This window comes from Rhinopithecus roxellana, chromosome 1, assembly GCF_007565055.1.
Source record: "Rhinopithecus roxellana isolate Shanxi Qingling chromosome 1, ASM756505v1, whole genome shotgun sequence".
Classification (NCBI taxonomy): Eukaryota; Metazoa; Chordata; class Mammalia; order Primates; family Cercopithecidae; genus Rhinopithecus; species Rhinopithecus roxellana.
Genome location: NC_044549.1, coordinates 65254571 through 65276293, shown reverse-complemented (window position 1 = coordinate 65276293; position 21723 = coordinate 65254571). Strand labels below are relative to the sequence as shown.

General features: G+C 36.1%; 1 protein-coding gene across 1 annotated transcript in view; it reads left to right on the top strand.

Annotated features, from left to right (window-relative positions):
* Positions 1 to 21723, top strand: part of LOC104680140 (contactin-3) — a 334676-nt gene that overhangs the window by 94540 nt on the left and 218413 nt on the right. Inside the window, exon 3 of the mRNA XM_030938334.1 lies at positions 14712 to 14838. Within this exon, the coding sequence (XP_030794194.1) occupies positions 14712 to 14838 (127 nt within the window). The remainder of the gene's footprint in view (positions 1 to 14711; positions 14839 to 21723) is intronic.

The window sequence follows — 21723 nt, the reverse complement described above, 5'->3', positions numbered from 1 at the left end:
ATTATCAGTTGCCAGTTATTGTCTTGAAGCTTACATACAAGTAATGACCATCATCACTTGACCATCTTCATAGGTGGGCCCTATATGAGGTATTTTACATATGTTTTTCTGTAATTCTCATTTCAACTGTGCAGTATCTAGCTCCCACATACTTTCTATGTTCTGTTTCCTCTGAGTTTTAAAAAAATTTCTTTTTGCTTGATATAACATTCACACTCTATGGAATGAAAAATCCTGTGGGGGTATCCCTTGAGGGTCCCTTCTTCTATTAACTAGAGCACCCTTCCAATGTTCGTTCTTTTCAAACTTCCCACATACCCAGCTCCCTCCCCACATCCAGAAATTCAAAGCTTGAACATAAGTAGATATTCATTTCTAAGGACCATTTCTGCATTCTGTATTACTTTCGAGGCAAAATTATAACTCAAAAACTGGTTGCCTATTTTAATTTGAGAACTGGCAGAGCTGCCTGCACTTGTTTTGTTAGTGAGGTCTCAGTTGCTGTGTGTCTTCTCTTTTCCCACAGATAGGTATGTAAATACAATTTATTTTCACTTCTCTGCATTTTACTTCCTTTGAATATCAACCAATACTAAGTTTGAGACAATGCATAGTGACAGAACTCTGTGGTTACAAGTCCAACACTGGATGCTATTTTAAATAGAGACATTTTAAATTTAAAATTATTTTATGAGAACTATATACAGTGGAGAAAAATCAAGTTACACATGCATCCCTACATATATAAGCATCTGGTTGCGTAATTGGACGAAACCATGGGAGAAGATGGAGTCATTTTATCTTTCGTGGTATGATTCTTGTCATTTTAAAGCAGTGTCATGTTAATGAACAACTTGTAGAAGTTATTTGGCAACTGTGGTAAGGAAAAGTATAGCCCAGATATCTTCCTAAGGAGGTTGTGTAATGGTTGCCAGTTTTTTCATTTGGCCTAAGACCAACTAATAATGGCTACAAAAGCATCATATTAATTTCTTTGAAGAGTGTACAGTGAAATGGCAAATGACTTCTAGAAATGGAGAGACTGTTAGAATTCATTTCTCTATCAGTAGATAAATATATAAATGAAGATTATTCAACATCCTTTTTATTGATTCCTTGTTCTGTCAAATTGTTGACAATTATTGGAGCATATTATAACCACCATCGCATTACAAATTCAATTGTCCAATTTTGTATTATTGTGATCCAACTGTGCACATGCGATTTCATGTTAGTTGGTTAAGGCTGAAACATTGGTGAATATGATATCTTTCCTTAACATTCTATTCATTTTGAAAAAATAACACTTTATTAAATATTAAACACTGATTTTTGGTCATACTACATTGTTGATATTTATCACTTGAAAAAAAGGAAAACAACAAACCTGATGTTGAAAAAAAAAAAGTCAAAAAAATTCGGTACCCCAAGCTGGCCGTTAGACTTCCCAGTGTGTTTCCAACTTCTGCCTGGCAACTAAGGAAGTAAGCTCTTATCTTGGCATTTGACTTATTACTTTCTCTTTATACCACCTGGGTTTACTTTATTTATAGGACAAGGGGTGACAAAAGTAATATTCCCACCTGTCACTTTAATAGGAGGCAATTTATTCCTCCTAACTACAAGGAGAGTTCAAAACAAACTTTTTGCACAGGCTGACCTGGATCTCAGCTAGTGGTGAGTGCCCTTGTGAAACTACTCCTTTCTAGGAAGCTGCTCTTTTTTTTTGGACTGCTCGCACAGCCATTGAAGATCCAGCCCTTATTTGTGGAAGCTCTTGAGGGCTAGTTATGGGGGTGTGAAGTGGTATGTTAACACATGAAACCATATCCCTGAACTTTGTGACTATTTGTTTTCTTTACCTGGACAACTTTCTAGTGTCTGCTGACCTGAGAGAGTGGAACATGTAGGCTGCCATTTTATAAATGGCTCTGGTTAGTTACTCCTTGTTTATTCTAAGCATGTGTACATTATTTGCTCCTCCAATCTTATAAGCAGGGAGGTTGTGGTGAAAGCTGTTATTGACTGAACTTAAGGCATCAGGCAACTCTGGGATCAGTTGCTGCCATTGTGACATTGATTGGTGTCACTTGTGGACATGGAAGCACTGGTATGATTAAAATTTTAGTCCTGAAGCATGTGAATCCTGGGAATAGTCCTTTCCTTTTTTACTTTGTTCACAGCAACATCATGCATTCTGTCTTCTTCTGAAAACTTTTTTGACTTAAAGGGCAGTCTGAATATGTCACCCAGTAAGTAAAGGGAGATGGCAACACTTGTGTGTTTTTATGTTAGCCTTAAGCTTTTGAAGCAGAGTTCGTAGATTTTGTCTCCAAATAAGTTTTGTGTTATTAAATTTTTTAGAGGATGTTAAAATACCTTGTATGACTTCTTCACTCTGTAGCAAAATAGAACTTTTCATTCTTATCCCATGAGTGTGTGTGAGCGAGTGTCTGCACACTTGCAAGTGATGTTTAAGCTCAAACATGTGTACAAAAAGAGAGAAGTGGTATTAAGTGGAAAGCAATTATGTAGATAATTATGATGCATTGACTATTGAACAGTGTATTATTTGGGTTTCTGAGTGAACATCTATTTTTTCGTTAAGGAATAATTTTACTGCAGCATATACAAGACCACAAATGGCGTGGGTTTTTTTTTTTTTTGTTTTTTGTTTTTGTTTTTGCTTGATTATGCAGACAAACAAATGAGAATACTCAGTGCTATGGCCATTCTTTCTATTATGGGAGAAGATAAAGTAAACATTCAACTAACAACAGTATAAAATAGTCTAATGCTTTTTCTTCTGCCTCATGAGGTTTTTGAAAGCTCTTTGCTGCTTGTTTTGTCGAGTTTACCACTGATGTTACTTTGGTGAGTAATTATTTGAAGAAAGAGTAGAAAGTAAATACTTGCTGGAGAATTGTCTCTCAATGAGAACTGATCCAGTGGGCATTATACGGATTCCCCCTTTTCCCCCTCTTTTTTGAAGTTACTAGCTTCCACAGATTAATAGGGACCTTTTGTCTCAGACTTAATACTTGCATTTATTTGCTCAAACCAGATAACTGAACACAGGTACCAGTATTCACAACTACCATGAAGATAATGACAATTCCATCCTATTTTTCAGGCCATATATATAGGAGGTTATAATGAATAAAATCATATATTAGACTGCCTTCCCATAAATTACGATTCCTCAGTCAGAGGTAATTAAAAGTTTGATGCAACACTAAGTAAAAAATATGCAATAATAATATCAAATGACATTTATTGCATTGCCACTGCTGCCATGAAAACATACTGCTTATCTTTGCATCAAAAATCCTATATTATAGATATCATTCCCATCTAACAGTGGAGAATTCAGTGGCTTGGAGAGCTTAAATGACTTGCCTAAAGCTAAATGGAATATTAGTGGGAAAAAAAATCATGTCTATTGTGGTCCAAAGTCACTGTTCCTCCTAGTAGACATGCTCCTTCCTAAAGCTGGGGTCAGCAGAATTTTTCATAACATGTGCTAGATAGTAAATATTCTCAGCTTTGTGGGCCATGTAGTCTCTGTCATAACTACTCAACTCTGCCCTTGTAATGTGTAAAACAGCTATAGACAATATATACACAAGTCAGTGTGGCTGTGTTCCAATACTATTTTATTTATGGACATTAAAATTCAACCTTTATGTAATTTTCACGTTATAAAATGTTCCTTTTGTTTGTTTGTTTTTAGAGACAGGGGTCTTACTTCACCCAAGCTGGAGTGTAGTGGTAAGATCATAGCTCACTATAACCTTGAACACCTGGGCCCAGCAATCCTCTGGCTTCAGCCCTCCCAAGTAGCTGGGACTGCAGGCACACCCACCACGCCAGGCTAATTTATTTATTTATTTATCTTACTTCTTGTAGAGATGTGTTGAATTGAATTTATGATAAAGTGGGATTATACTTAGATGTACCTTCAAGCCTTTATGCCTTGAAGGATAAAGGGCAAAAATATTCCAGGAGGAAGAATGACATAAATCAATCCAAGATATGTTATTTGATAAACAAAGTTATTTTGCAAGTAATTGTATGTGAATTTCTTGCTGACAACTGTGGATGTCTTACTCCCTGTAGGGCTGTAGTCTATGAATATGGAAATTGTGCTTTATCGATATGGAATTGCTGAGTTGAGGATTGCTAGACCTTTGATTTTCTGTTGGTAAGAAGGTGAAATTTGACTTTATGTCTAAATCGCTGCATTTTTTTTTTAAATGAAGCCATTCAATTTAAAGGAAGTGTTTTCTCCCCCCCTGAAATTCTTTGATCCAAATTTAAGAAGTGTTCAAGATAGATTTGGCCCAATAGCTACCATCGTGCAGCTCTGCAAACCCAAATTCCCAGTATCTATGATAGGTCATATATGTATCATATGATTGTAGAATTTGTGATTTGCAAAAACTTGAAAAAAACAAACTAGCCCAGGTCCTATCTGAAAAGCAGACCCAAAGCTCAAACTGAGATGAAGGGACCAAGATGTGGAATGTGTCCAGGCAGCCTGCAGGTGACTGATTTGAATCCTAACTTTGGAAGATTTAGATTAAAGTAAGAATTGCTTGTTGATTACTTGTTAACTAAATTCATAGCTTGCATAAATGATTTCTCATAGATTTGGGGATATTTTGCAAAAAGATACATTCCATAGGAATAGTAAGACCTTTGCTAATGCTGACCCTTCTTGACGGTAACTTTAACCACAGTAAACATTCTTAGAGATCTGAGTAAGTGAAACACCAAGTAGAACTGAGCATTTTTTTTATTTTGTTTTGTTTTAATGTCTCAGGCAGCTGTTACTTTCAAACAAGTGATTAAAATGCAGAAATGCAACTTTAGTTCAGCACGCTGAGGTTTGCAAAAGATTACTATTAGGGTGCTATTGCTGTCAAAAGTGCTATTTTTGTATGTGCTTTCATGAAGCTGCTCCTATCTTGTACCTGTATTGATGGTACTCAGAAGGGTGTGCGCGGGGTGTAGGTGATCAAGAATCTGCAAACTGCCTAACAGAAATAACTGCCTAGTGACAGTGGATGCCTCTGTAAGGACACAGTGAAGGTGTTTCATAAGAGTCATAGACACATTCATTGAATTTGCTTCTGTCGTATGTTCATATTTTTATATAATGAATTATTTTATAATTGGATGCATAAATTACAGTTGGAGATAAGTGTATTTGATTAGGGTGGTCTCAGGGAAGTCCAAAGTCTTTCTGTGATCTGCTATAACATTTTGTAAATTAAAACCATCTACAATGATGCATAAGTACACACACCTACAGACCCAGGGAGATTCCCAGACAGTTTCTAATTTACTAAGTTTTCATATATATATATGAAAACTTATATATATGTGTTATATATATGTATATAAAGTAGGTATGCTAAGAGGTTAGAAGAAGTGTGTGTTAAATAGGGTCACTATCTTCTGAAAGTATAAAGCCTGGGGATGAGGATGATAAGAGTGAAAAACAAGTAAATGTAATATATTATAGGATAACGATATTGTGATGAGTAAAATACACAAACATTGTTCTAGGAATTCAGAATGAGGAACGATTACTACAAGGGAGATAATGAGGAAGGATGAATGAAAGAATCGAGAGTAGAGTTTCCTCAGACTTCCTTACACAGTTTGGTGACTTCTCATACATACTGCCAAATGCTTCTTCCAAAACGATGGTACCAAAAATGTATAGAGAGATTCTGGTTTAACTCATCCTCTCCAGCCCTGTGGATTACTTATTTATAATCTGTGCCATTATTAAGGAAAGCAATAGGAATTAAAAGGAGGTCAGGCACAGTGGCTCACACCTGTAATCCCAGCACTTGGGAGGCCAAGGCGGGTGGATCACAAGGTCAGGAGTTTGAGACCAGCCTGGCCAACATGGCGAAACCCCGTCTCTACTAAAAATACAAAAATTAGTTGGGCATGGTGGCATGTGCCCGTGATCCCAGCTACTTGGGAGGCTGAGGCAGGAGAATCGCTTGAACTCAGGAGGTGGAGGTTGCGCCACTGCACTCCAGCCTGGTCAACAGAGCAAGACTCCATCTCAAAAAAAAAAAAAGAATTAAAAGGAGAACCACTTTTTTATTCAGAGTGCTTAATAGTCACTTAGAATTAGGTGATTTAGCAAATGCAAAGTGTGTGGTACTGGGCCTAGCATTCCATGTCTATTTTCCCTTCATAGGTTGACATTTTAGAATATCCATGTGTTTATTAACTAAGTATATATAATGAAGAGGGATTTTGTTCCATACTGTATAGCGCTACAAAACAATGCTTGTCAAAACAAAATAAAATGTGTTTTTGTTTGCCAGCATTATTGGCAATACACAGTATTTCTCTTCTCCCTGAGGCTACAGAGGTAGCAGTTCAGTAGATTTGGGGAATGCTCTCTTGTCTTTACTATAGCTTGGGCCCAGTGATACTCTTTCAGTTTTTAAGATGGTTATATTTTTTTCGTACATTGCCAAGGTTGGTTTCATTCCTAAGAAAAGGAAATGTAAGAAATATCTTGCAGCTGTGACCCGTCACCCATTCCCTCCTAAAATAATCTGGGGCACTGGTGGCAGGAGAGAAGGTTTCCAGACCAAAGCTTATCAAATTGGGGATAAGAACCCATTGATGTTGTGATGATATGAACATAGTAGTAGTTTATGTCTAGCATTTTAAAAAGTAGGATAAAGGATATCAGATGGAATAGAATAGAGTGGAATAGAATAGAATATAAAGGAAAAAAGTAACCATCCAGCATGCAGTAAGGATTAGTATTATTTGAAGAAATCTTTTTATCAGTTGTATGTTTACTTTATCAGTTGTATGTTTATCAGTTGTATGCCTACTGTGTCTACAATTAATCATGATAATTACATTTTTAATTGTGAATCAATTAAAATGAATTTAACAAATGTAAGGCAACTCTAAGACATACCCCTCTCTCTGCACCCCATAGTTCCAGATGTATTTTGGGGAAGGTTGTTGTAATAGTCTGTTTTCATGCTGCTATTAAGAACTGCCAGAGACTGGGTAATTTATAAAGTAAAGAGGCTTAATTGACTGACATGGCTGAGGAGTCCTCAGGAAACTTACAATCATTGCAGAAGGCAAAGAAGAAGCAAGGCACTTTCTTCACACGGTGTCAGGAAGGAGAAGAGCTGAGCAAAGGGGAAAGAGTCTCTTAGAACCTTCAGATCTCGTGAGAACTCACTCACTATCACTAGAACAGCATGGGGGAAACTGCCCGCATAACTCAGTTACCTCAACATGTGGGGATTATGGGGATTACAATTCAAGATGAGGTTTGGGTAGGGACACAAAGCCTACCCATATCAGTTGTCCTTTCTGTTCTGCTTCCTTAGACCTCCATATCTTACCCCACAACCCAACTCAATCCCTCTCAGTAGTCTGGAAGTGTAAAATCAGGATCCTCACTTAAGAAACAGGGAGGCCAGGCACAGTGACTCGTGCCTATAATCATAGCACTTTGGGAGGCCGAGGCGGGTGGATTGCCTGAGCTCAGGAGTTCGAGACCAGCCTGGGCAACATGGTGAAACCCTGTCTCTACTAAAATACAAAAAGGTAGCCGGGCATGGCGGCGTGCGCCTGTAATCCTAGCTACTCAGGAGTCTGAGGCAGAAGAATTGCTAGAAACCGGGAGGCAGAGGTTGTAGTGAGACAAGATCAGGCCACTGCAGTTCAGCCTAGGTGACAGAACAAGACTCTTTCTTTAAAGAAAAAAAGAAACAGGGAGAGAGAAGTTGATGGTGTTTTACACACTCAGACATTTTATACACTCAGACATTTATAAACACAGTGCTGGCTTCTGCTTACTAAGGTGGGGGCAGGAAGAGATTATACTCTTTTCTACTTTATGAGATTACAGCTGTAAAATACTACAAGATGCAATCACTAAGTAGTATTAGTTCTTTTTCTTTTTCTTCTTAGAGATGGGGTCTCACTCTGTTGCCCAGGCTGGAGTGCAGTGGTGTGATCATGGCTCACTGCAGTTGCAAACTCCTGGGCCCAAGTGATCCTCCCATGTCAGCCTCTTAAGTAACTGGGACTACAGGCATGCACCACCATGCCCCACTAATTTTTATTTATTCATAGAGATGGAGTCTTGCTATGTTACCCAGGCTTGTCTTGAACTCTTGGCTTCCTGTGATCCTCCTGCCTTGGCCTCCCAAAGTGCTGTGATTATAGGTGTGAGCCAGCACGCCAGGCCTAGTATTAGTTCTTAATAGCTTCTGCATTGCAACTCATTTACAAAAGGAATTCTTTATTGGATAATTATTTCCTCATAGAAACAGTGACCTTGAACTAGAGTTTGATATGAAACATTCTTTCTAAGATATATAAAGAGAATTGTGTCTGGGCCTAACAGACCTTGACCCGAACTCTCTGTTAAAGAATAAAAACTGTTAGAAAGAATGGGTTCCGTAATAGAAATGAAATAATCTCTATTAAAACCTTTGAAAGTAATATGTTAAAGAAATATTTTAAAAAGTTGATTAATGCACTCTTTTCATATGGTGGGTGAGAACCTTGTGAATTTGCACATTTCAAAAATGTACAATGAAAGTATAATAGAAAGAGGGAATGTAAGTGTTGTTTTTTTCAGATAAATGGACCACGGATTGTGTTCTCCTGGTGTATTGTACACATTGCATATTGCATCCAACAATAGCATTCTAACTTTTTTTTTTAATCATGTGGAGTTGCTATTAAGCTGTCTAGCAAGAAAGGTATAATTATGGTCTGAGAATTATAGAAGGATGTCGTGGAGGTTCAAAAACATTAAAGCTTTGGGAGGCCGAGACGGGCGGATCACGAGGTCAGGAGATTGAGACCATCCTGGCTAACACGGTGAAACCCCGTCTCTACTAAAAAAAAATACAAAAAATAGCCGGGCGAGGTGGCGGGCGCCTGTAGTCCCAGCTACTCGGAAGGCTGAGGCAGGAGAATGGTATGAACCCGGGAGACGGAGCTTGCAGTGAGCTGAGATCCGGCCACTGCACTCCAGCCCGGGCAATAGAGCGAGACTCCATCTCAAAAAAAAAAAAAAAAAAAAAAAAAAAAAATTAAAGCTCACATTCATAAAAAGACAATGGCGTGAATTTAAATACAGAAAGCTATGAAGTGCTATGAAAACCTTTTAATCTCCCAAGACTCCAGCCCATCTCCTCCCACCCTGTTTTTCTGCCAAAAACATTATGTCCTGCATTATAACTATAAATTAGTTAACCATTTCATTCAACTGTAAAGAACATTTCAACAAGCAAAAATATAGCCGTTGGATTTCAACAGTATCAACATAAAACATTGGGCACTTTTAGAAGTACTCTCAAGTTCTCTTCTCTTACTGAATTATAATACAGATTAATGTTAATCAGTACAGTGAAGTAGATCATACCTTCCATCAAACTCTGCGATTAGTTTACGAAAGCAAAGTGCCAAAATCAAGATACTTAAGCTTAAACAAAAACCATTTTGTATATTTTTGTATGTGTGGACATTTTTATGCTTCCTTAGGCAGGTTGCAATTAGAGGATGAATATAGTTCTTGGTAAAAATCTGCATGCTTTGAAAGGGTTTTGCCATTCCAGCGAGCGGTATTGTTTTACTTAAACATTTATTTCTAGGTCCTGTGAAGCTTAACCAGTCCCTGTCAGTTCCAGTCCCCTAATTATTGAATGCCACTTCCCATGTAATTACTTTATTTCCTGCTTATAAATAAAACAGGAAATAAAGATTGAGAAAAATCATGTAGTGAACTATTAATTTCTCAATTTAAAGGGTTTTCATCACTTTTATTGGTGTTATTTTGCTGTCATACTCCAGGTGCATGCTATACTCCAGCACTTTTTCTTTTAACTTAATTGCTTGCTAACATTTCCAGATGTGGAAAACAGACCCATTAGTTATTCTTAATAAGTACTTTATTTTCCTTTCTCATCTGAAGTGTGTTATTTTACCTTTTCCTTTTTTTTCTAGAGCATTGGTTACAGTATAGCTTTTAGGTGCAGGTGACAAAATGCATTAAAGGTTTATTTTTCCAACACATGATGTTTGGAATTACGTGGTTCATGTTGGTTCAGGGATTCAAAGATGTGAGAGCTCTGGGTTGCCTTTTCTGTGACATTGTGTGTGTGTGCGTATGTGTGTGTGTGTGTGTTTATGCACATATAGAAATATATATTTTATACACACACACACACACACACACACACACACGTGTAGTGTTCTCCCGTATGGTGTCCAGTTGGTCTCAGTAGTTCCCAGCATTCTTTCCTTTTGTGAAAGTTTCCATATCAAAAAGGAAGGAAGGCGAGGTCAGCATTTTATTTACTTCAAAACACAATCAGAGTAGAGACTTTTATCTAGAAATTCTTACCAGGTTAACGGTTTGTTAAAGGTTGAATCTTGCTGCTACCCCACCCCCATCCCCAATTCATATGCTGAAGTCTCCAGTACCCTATTATTTGAAAATAGGGTCATTGCTAATGTCATTAGTTAAGATGAGGTCATTAGAGTGGGCCCTCATCCATTAGGACTGGTGCCCTTATTAAAAAAGGAGAAATTTGGACACAGAGACACACATAAAGGGAAGATGATATGAAGAGAGATACAGGGAGAAGATAGCCATCTATAAACCAAGCAGAGAGGTCTGGAACAGATCCTTCTATCACAGTCCTCAGAAGATATCAACCCTGCTAACACCTTGATATAGACTTTCAGCCCTCTAAACTGTGAGACAATAAATTCTGTTTTGGAAGCCATGCAGTGTGTGGTACTTTGTTATAGCAACCCTAGAAAATGGATATACCCTCTTGGGCTGTTAGTGGTCTCATAAGCCAATATACCCTGGCTACCCTGCTTCCCAGCCAAGAACGACCAAGAGTTCTGGAATGCTAGTATCTCTGGAGCTTTCATTCTCCACAGTTAAAGGCAGACTCTAAGGGTTGGGAAGAAGGACAGGCAATAGCTGTTGAGTGGACTACCAGCAGCATCTGCCACAGCCAGTTTTTCACATGTGGCACATGTCTGGCATTCACATATTTGTTAAAGAAATGAAATATTCTGAGATCGAATACTTTATCTTCCTCTGACATTGGAAGCATATAAATGGAATTTTATTTTGGTCTTGTTTCTTTGGCATTTTCCAGCTTTAAACTACCATTGCCAAAATAGAAGATATCCCATTTCTAAAAAAAATTTCCATCTTTTAAAAGTTTTTTTCCTGAAGAATAGTAGGGGCTAGAATATAGATCTTATTTCACTGGCGGCATATGGTTTTACTTTCTTTGACCCAGGCTAGAACTCATTCTGTTTGGGTTTGATGCCTTGTAAGTGCATGGAATATTCCTTTCTAAATCCATGTCCTCTTAAATTCTGTCTTTAATTGCATTGCCTACCTTTACACCCTGTTGTGATTTGCCCTGTGTTTTGAAATGCACTACTGGTTTTTGTTTTCCATGTAGATACGACATAAATCAGCAAGGAAAAATAGGATATGCTTTCCTTTTCCCTAGAAATTTCAGATACCATCATTGTCTTTTAGGAATTTCATTTCTTTTAGTAGAGTAATGCAACTTGCCCAGAATCCCTTCTCTATTTTTCTTTGTCAGTCTTCATAAAAATTGTATAGAGTATGACCATTAGAATTGATCGTCTGCGGTTTGATCTTTTATGTGACATTACCTTAGGAGCTCATAAAGCTTGTACATACATTCAAAGGCAGTTATTCCTTGTTGCCTGTAGGTGTTTGGGGGGAAAAATAACACCTTAGGATTGGATTTTTGGACCTATTAGTCCTGTTCGGAAATGTGGTATGCCTCTTATTTTAGGTTGTATATTTAAAATTGAGCTTTGGAGCCAGGCTAGCATATCAAAAAAAATGCCCCTGTCACAAAAAGTAAACTTTAACACCAATCTGAATGTTACATTGAATTCATTAGTTAGGCAAGGGGCCCCCTTCTGTTTTCAGACCGGGTGCTTTTAACTGGTTATGAATAGTTGTGTGAATAGTCAAGGTTCTGTCTTTTTGAGGATCAAATTCGTTTTGAAGAAAATGTTGGATAATTTCTTTTAGATTAGCAGAGACTTCAGAATCTATTCCTTTTAAGTTTATATTGCTGGCAAGAGACTAGAACATGAAACCCCAGCATCTCTCATCACCTATTTCATTCCCGTGAAGCAAGATTGAGTGGCCTTGTCCCTTTTCTGATTGTGAAGCATGCACTGACCTGTCATGTTTGATTCTTATTTTGTACTTACTTTTTAAGAGGCGTTGGAGGCTCCCAAATGACTGCTGATAGGCTGAAAGCCTTTATGAGCCTTAAATTTCAGAGATGGCAGATATGTGCCTCATAGGCTGTTAACTCCAGTGCCATCAGGAAATACTGAAGTTAAAAAAGCAGGCTGTTGGTTAATTTTCACCTCTGACCATATTGAGAACAGTGTGGCTTCCTGGAAAGGGTAACAAACCAAGAATGTGAGGACTGGGGTTGATACCAGGTCTTTGACCAGGAAACTGTTACTATGGTCAGTCATTTAACCTCTCTGGGCCTCACTTCTTCTGGGGAGGCCAAACCATGTGCAAGGTGAGAAGATGAGCTCTGAAATTAAAATCTTAGCTTTATCAGTCACTAGGTGTAGAATAGTATCTGCCTCATACAGAGTTATTATGAGGATTGTTTCATCTTATTCATTCTACAGACCGATATTGAATATCTTCCATGTTCTAGGAGTTGAGGATACAGCAATGAATTCAATACAAATAAATAACAAACACATACATAAACATCTGTAGTGTTTATGTAGGGGGATCTCGTGAGGTTGTGAGATGTGCTTTGATATCTGTGGCTGGTGGAAATGAAGGGTGTGTAATGGCTTTAGATGGGGGGAATGCACATGGTTGCATTTAAGCCGAGAAGGTGACATTTATGCTAAATTCTGAATGACAAGAAGAAACCAGAACACAAGAAGAACAAGTGTGTGAGCCCAGAAGTGACACGAAGCTCAGCATGTCTGAGAAGCAGAAACAAGAGCAGTGTGGCTAGACCTCAGAGATCAGGAACTGGAGTTAGGGGAACTTGAGATAGGAGAAGCAAAGCATGTCAATAGCTGCTTTGTGTGCCTGGCACATGGCTCATGGTACCTAGTTCAATGAATGTTAGCAAATTAGCAGTTATTATCCTTCTCTCAAAAGGATATCAGAAGAAAACGCTCCTAGTAGTTTAACATTTTTCTTTAAAATTAATAGTGGCCTCTGGAGAAGACAAGTACTATCATTTGGGACATGACTTTAGATGATGATGGGATGGGCAATTGAGTTTTTATTGTGACCACTTGAAGGAAATTTTTTGAACGCTTCTCTTTGCCTTTTTTGTTTAAACCACTGCTTTCTTATCTCTACTAACCTTTCTTCTTTTGGTTTATCTCCCCAACTTTCCTGTTATTTCCAAATTTATACCATTATGTATACCATTATACCATTTATACCAAAATTATACCATTATGCCACCTAACCACTTTTAGGTGCAGTATTTGTCTTCTGTTGGGAATAATTATGGCATTTACCTCACAGAATATTCTGAGGAGTAATGAGCACATTTGGGCACATAGGATTTACTTGAAAATTTCAGCTTTAGCAGCTGCTATTTTTATCATTTCAATGATTATTTTAATCATATTGTTATTTATTGTTGACACACTTATGGTAAATTTTTTTTTAAATGTTAACTGCTATTTGAAGTAGCTAAAATGCCAGTTCATTGTTTTGGGGCCTTTTTTGCTACTTTTTGATCTCGTTTTGTCTGACTTTTCATGGATTCTTTGTCTCTTAGTCTGTTTATTCATTCTCTGAGTTAATAGAAACTCCTCTGTAATTTTGCTGAGCATTCCAAGCAAAATAGGAAAGTAAAGAGCTTTTTTTTTCAGGGGGTGAATTTATTTGTTTTCAGAAATGCTGTGGCAATGATTATACAACTGCAGTCCCATAAGCATTTGGTGGTGGCATTATCTTATTCTTTTGTGAACTTGTAAACTCATAGTACAATAGAGAGATTTTTTTCTCTCTATGTGGAAATTCTCCTCAGAGCATGTTCAAGTTCTCTTGGCCAAAGTAGAAACATCTTTAAAAAGATACTTGTTCAGTGCTGTATCTTCCTCTTCAATTTGCTAGTAATAAAATGGGACATCCCACCAAATATTGAGTGTTTTTCATTCCAAATGGCAAAATAGCATTGTCAAGCTTAACATTTGCATGCCAAGCAGATTTTATGAAATTACGTAGGTGTTCAATTAGTTTTGAATTCAGCTTTAGTTTGGCAAAGAGGCTATGACAAAAAAGACTTGGGGTAATAGTGTATTCACCAGTCTACACTTAGATGTAGTTTGTTGTTATAAAAAGTAATTACTGCAGCATGAAGTGATCTTAATATGGAATATTTTTCATATCAATGTTAGTTCTCATAGAGTAGGTACTGTGCTGTTGAGTGGGTTAATTGATTCCCTTTAACAAAACAATGTCTACAGAGCATTTTGCTTTGTAGGCAAATGGAGCGGTACTAGATTTTTATTAGTTGCTTGTTTTCTTCAATACTGGAATGTAACTTTTCACAATACCTTTTACTGATTATTATTTTTTGGATGTTTCCCCCGCTATGTAGGTGAGCTTCTCTTACAAGGCCCTGTGTTTGTCAAAGAACCCAGCAATAGTATTTTCCCTGTTGGTTCAGAAGATGAAAAAATAACTTTAAATTGTGAAGCAAGAGGCAGCCCGTCACCTCATTACAGGTACAGTGAAAAGTTTGAAAATTCAAATAAAAAAAACTAAACACATTTATGTGGAGATGGTGAATTTTCTTTGCTCCAGTATATTTATGCCATCAGTAAGAAAAAAATATATGAAGCTATAGTTGTATGATATATTCAACAGATTCAATATGCAAAGATTTAAATCTATATATAGCATATATTTGATTAGTTATTGATCATGGCAGAATCCCTAAAGTAAGTAATGTCTTTTCATTGATTTTTAGTGCAATTTAATTTATAAACTTGGATTTACATTTATTGTGGGGATGAAATTGTGTTTTAAAGTTAATTTGAAATCATAGTTAAACAAATACTTCTGTGTCCCACCTTTCATTCATTTACTATTTTAATGGATTTGTGCTTGGAGATTCAATAAGTATGGAAGAATAAAACGCATTCTTACCAAAGTCATTTTAATGATTCTTGAAGAGAAAACATATTTCATTTGTTACATGTATATCAAGTTGAAGTCTATATTTTTAAGATTATATAAACAATTCCTCTTCACTGAAAACTTTCAAACATCATGAAAAGGTATAAGGAAAAAAGGAAAAAAAAATTCATTCTCCCACCACCTCAAGAAAAAAATATTGATATTTTGGGGATGATGATGGATTATTTGGATCAGATGGGTATTTGTATTATTAAATAACCCAGGACTAATCATTTTTACTCTTAGGAGTGCTTTTGAGACCTACTTTCATGAAGAGATGAATTATTTATAAATTACATGCTGCATTCTTATAAGTGGTTGAAAGTATTCAAGACACCTTTAAAACAACACTCTCTTATCGCTTCTCGACCTTTTGGCTAAGATAAAGTGTAAAAAAACACACTCTTTCATGCAATGTGAACGTCTACTACGAAAACCCCATTTACACTGTTAGTTTGCTTGAAAAACCTTTTCTATAATCTGCAGAATAAGCAAACTTCAGCCAGTATTAATAAAATTTTAAATGCTTAGAGTTGTAATTTAGATCTTACTGAACCTCTGTTGTTCTCTTAAACTATATAAATAATTGAAGCCAATAGTCATGGTAAATTGGATCAGGATTGGGGTAGAAGGTAGGTTTTTGTATTTTTGCATCTGGAAGTAATCAAGATAGTCTCTTTCAACAATATTTAACAACATATTTATTGAGGCCCTATTGTATACTTCAACAAAATAAGCATTTTAATTCCAGGTTCCTGATTAGACTTGGCAAAGATGAGAAAAAGTTTTTCTCTGCCTCTACCTCTTTCTATAGAAATAAGAAGTTATTTAATAAAATCATTTAAAAAAGCAAGAAACTGTTTTATGAACTAGTTCCATTAATCTGACATAAGAATATGCCAAATCTGGAAATATTTTCTTCTTATGGGGAAAGTTGAACAGATCAGCTTAACAAGACATTATCCTGGAAATACTTTTTTCCACCATTTTTATATGGCATTCTAACACCTTTTAAATGCATCTGTTTGTTTCTCCCTGAAATGAAGGATTATTCTCATAGACATAGCTGTAAATATGATGAAGCAGCCATGTGAATGACTCATGTGTGGGCTCTTTTTCTGTTGTCAGGAAAGTTGTATTTCCTGGTGTTTATCTTATGAATAATTTGGTGATAAATGTGTTCAGCTGAAAAGTTGTCAAGATACGAGATTTAGTCATATAGGAATGTATTTCTAAATGAATATTCATTATGTTTGTATAGTTTTATCACATAACCAAATGTTTTGAGCTTAGATATCCAAAAATAACCTTGTGTAGTTATTATGTCTTTATATACTGGGTGCCTATTGTAATACCATGGAGTCTGTATTTAAATATATTGATAACATGTAAAATGTTGATAAAGAAGTTTCATTGTTTGCATAGTGATTTTTGTTTTATTTTACGTCCTGGGATATCATCCTGTCATTTATATTTTACAATTTAAACAAAATCTGTAACTGAGACTAGGAGATGTGTGATTTATTAGTTTTAGGTTTGATAAATGAAGAAATTTAACATGTTTGGTATTGTTTGATGATTTTTGGTTTGTAGCCAAATAGAGCAGATACTTTGATTATAACTTTAAAAATTTTTCTAAAGTTAAGATTTCTAACCAATATAAAATTTCACTTAAACTAAAAGTTTATGATCACTAGAAATTGGGACCTAGAAAAGCACAAGGGAAGCTCTTTTCATTCTAAGAAATATCAGACTTTGTTTTAACAAGAAACAATCCCTTGTTATTCATGTTATCTGAGGAAGAAATAGATTGTGCCACTGCAGTAAATGGGGTATGGAAAAATGTGGGTTGTAATGACAAATTTATCTTGTTAGATGACATCTTTATTTTTGGCCTTATTTTTTCCCTACCTTTTAACTTTAATATTCAACTAGGTAATATTTCACATTCTTTAAAATCGTTCAGAATAAAATATGCTTGCTTATTGTTATTTTTTTATTGTCCTTCAAAAATCACAAATAAATACTATAAATATATAATAACATCGAGGACATAAAAAGGAAGAATATGGTGGATTTTTTTACATGAAGTCAGAGAAAGCATTTTTTAACATATATAATCATAAATATAAGCAGATAGAGAGGCAGCCAAGGAGGAATATTAAGGAGCCATGTGAAACCACTTGTTAAAGGCAATCCAAACATGTTTCTAAGGATTCAGAATAAAGTTAAAGAATCTTGTAAAGAATGTCCTTTGAAAGCCCAAAGCCTGCCTTATAGACTGATGCCAACTTGTCTGAAGAGTGATCTTGTCTTTGTTTTTATCCCATCAGGTAAAAAGAACTCTTAATTGGCCATGTTAGAAATCCAAAAGTTCAGAAATTCTCAAGAGAAATTACTTGTCTTAGGGTTTAATTGAGGATTTTATTCTTTTTTTTTGCATTTCCCTGCCTGAGCCCCAAAGCCTATATTTAAAGGTTAATTAGTATTCAGTCTCATTGTAATTGCTGATAGTGCTGAAAGAGGTTACCCTGAGGAAGTATTAATACTTTTTCTAAATGGGAAAGATTTTCTTCCACATTTTGTGGGGTTAGAAATGTCCAACCAACTATTCTAAGATGAAAGACCACAAATAGGAGAATCCCTGGTCACAGATGCTGATGGCATTTAAAGGGGTCACGTGTTTTAGTGAGTGGGGTAAAACAGGTACATGCCAACAGGGACCGGGAAAATAACAATATTGAAAGAGGAAGGCCTGCCTGAAGAGCATATAGACATATTGAATAACGACTGGAAACTGTCCATCATTCAGGCCCGAGCCTGTCATCACGTGGTCATAACTGCTTCTCAGCACTGGCCAATTGTTACCATCTAGGAATCTTGGTCCAGTATTACCAAAGCTTTTTAAGAGAGTTTTAAAATTTAGATATTTTTATTTTGGAATCTCTCACTTTACTGTTAACTCTAATGTGGACCAAAAAAGATAAGTCTAAGTCTGAATGTGGCCCATGTGGGCCTTGTGTTTCCAACTTTTAGTCTACCTCAAGACTTAGAGGTGTGCTGTCCAATATGGTAGCCAGTAACCACATGTGACCCTTGAAATTTAAATCAATTAAGTTAAACTAAAAATTCTGTTGTTCAGTCACAGCAGCTTCATTTCAAGTGCTTGGTAGCCACAGGTGGCTTGTTGCCACTGTATTCGACAGTACAGATGAATATGCCCAGGCTTGCAGAATGTTTCAGGTCGACCCCAGGGCCCACAACTCTTTTCTATAAATGCTCTTTCATTTTTCTGTCTTCACAAGGAAGTAAAGAGAACATTATTCTCTTTCAGCTCTATAGGAACAGGTAAACACTTTTAATAGAGTGTAAGGAATCTTGGATACAGAAGTTGTAAGGGCTAAATATCATTGCAAAGTGGAGGTCTTTCCTGGCCACAGTTGTTTTTAAACGTGGTTCTCTATAATGGAGTCACATCCTGCACATATTTAATTTACTGATAGTCAACTAAATGCATTCAGTATAAGAAAGAAAGGGAAAATAAAATAATATGCTAATTTCTGCTAACCATTTATTCAAGGAATGGATGTAAGGAAGGGAAGTCTGAGTTTATTTCTTGTCTATATATTGATAGATAGTAATGTATATCTAGGCACACAGAGTACTACACATAGTACTGTATTTGGCTATATATAGAGAGAGTGTATATATATAGTATGTATGCTATCAATTCTATATACATATAGTGTTCCATTTTTAGAATATATAGTACACGTATAGTGTATGTGCTATATGCTATATAGTCTATATCATAATATAGTATATATATGACTTTTTAAGCATAATTTTGATTATACGTAATTTGTCCTTTACATATTTCTTATTGCTATATAAGATCTGATATCATTGTTATTTTACTTTTATGCCTCAAGGCAAGACGAGTTATTGTTCCTCTAAATTATTTTGACACTTAAAGAAATGAAATCTTTTTTGTCAGATTTCTAAGTCCAGTTCTCTGTGTTCATGCTCAAGTTCATCTCCTTTCCACATCCTGGCTTCTCTAGCTGGTGAGCTGTGGTCCCCACACCCACAGTCAGCCGGGGAGAGTAATGAAATAGCCACGTGGTGGAATGAAGACAAAACATAAACACTAAAGAATATGTACAGTGCCTGAGGCAAACAGAGGTAGAGGTAAGAGCCTCTTACAGGGCTGTTTAAACTTGGTTGCATTGTCATCTCTCCCAGGAAGCCTTCTTGACATCCTTAGTGCTGGATTCTGTGCTCAAACAATATGCCCAACCATTGCATTGGATTATCCGTATGGTAAGGCTTATCAAAATGAAGTCAGATTGCCCTAGTAGACTGTAACTCCTTTAAAGGTGAAGACACCTTTAAAGGTGAAGTGTGTTCTTCATTCTTACATTCCAAATGCCTAGCGAAATAGTGAATGCTTAATTGGTGGCATCAACAAAGTGGTATAAAGTTAATAAGGGGGAAAACAAATAACAGATTTTGGAATTGTATTATATTTCAGGAGTCAAGAATATCATAAAGGATCACAGGGTCAGAAGTTGTTAATAGTTTATTCTATAAGATATTCTTAAATGTGTATTGAGTCTTATTTTTTGGCTCCATTTAAAGACAAATTGCCTTGAGGTGACACAGATGGCTGCCTGGAACTCCAGGCTACTCATTTCTTCTGCAAAATGTCAACTGGAAGAGTAGGGTATCTTTCTTATAAATGTCATCAAAAGCTCCAAATGATGTCAGAAAAATGTGAAATAAAAATGACGCTAATCCTGTCAGTAGTCAATACCCAGCAGAGATATAAAGGTTAGATTTCAGATATTAAAGGTGATAGTATAGCAAAATAAATCACATCCTTTGTTTCTCTTTCTTGTGTTTTTTTCAGTGGGGCAAGGGGAATGGATATACACGTATTGAACAAACACAAGCTAAATCAGTTGGGTCACATTCACATTCTTAACCAATCAGTAAGGTTGAGACACGGAATGTTCTGACTGGCCAGGCCAGGGTCATGTGAGGAGGGGTTCTTTAAAGGAGAATGGAGGAGGTGCTACCAGGAAAAGCTAAGATGGCTGCAGGGAAGGCAATAAGGGAAAACATCTGTAACACTCCTTGAAATAATTTTAAGAGACTCCGTGATTGATATGAACCAGGTTAGAACCATGTAAAGTGAACAGTTGTTTTTAATCCCAATGTAGCTGTCTAATCTGTTTTATGTTTGTATGGATGTTCAAAATTTATCAGTGAGGGAGAAGTGGGAATCTATATCATAAAACACATTTTAAACATTCAGTTTTTTAAAAAAAAACAGCATCGCAACTTTAACTAATTTAGGTCTTTAGCAGTTATTGCTGAAGTCTAACTGGTTATTTTTGGATAAAGTATTGAATATGCAAATTCAGACATTCATTCTTTCAAAGGCTGCAATTATTCTCATCACTTCAGTAAACATATTAACAAACATTGCATTTGAACACAAACGCATTTGCTTATTAACTTGAAAGCTGCATCTAAAACCACAAATTGCTTCTGTGATTAAATTTCTGATTTTCCTGTCAAACCCCAAATCAAGTATTGCCTGTTGATTTAGTGTGGATGTATTTCCTAAACCCAAATCCCAGCCTCCCCAAATTTTAGTAAGTTATTTTGTTCTTTTCACATTGGTTTATGTTGAAGTTTAAAATGCAATGTTTGTTTTTCTCCAGAATATTGTTTGTATGTCCGTTGTCCAGACCAGATTTTGTGTGACAGAATAGATATTCTGAAAGATAATAGCTTTATATAATCGACTGTGAGGTGAATTCTATTTGGGGATCATTTTTTTAAACTACTTGAAGTCATTTCTTTTCAGTTTTGTTAGCCTCAATTTCAAGTCGTGATATTGTCTAGCCTTATTAGCAAGTTCAAATGGAAGACACAATTTAGAGCCTACTGCTTTAAATTATACCAATGACAAAATACATCTGTGTTTATATTCATTATTGTTATTCCATACCATCGTGGTTTTGTGGAAAGGTTGTCATTGCTGATAATAACTAATATGTTAAATAATAATAACTAGTAAGATAAAGGAAAACAGTGATGCATTAATTCTGTATCTTTAAGATTGTTTATTGACAATAAGGATGACCACAGTCAGTGAAGACTATGTGGAGGTTAGTTATGGCTAGGGTAGAGAATAGAATTATATTGCTTTATTCAAGAAACTTCTACTAGTCCCTGTCATATACAAAGTATGATGCCTGATGGTAGAAATTCAACAGTATTGAAATAGCCATTATCCAGTGGAGCTTAAATACTTTGAAAAGCACCTTTTGACCCTTAGAATTTAGGCTTTTTTACTGATTTAACTCATTATTATACAGATTTGTGTTTACACACACACACACACACACACATTCATT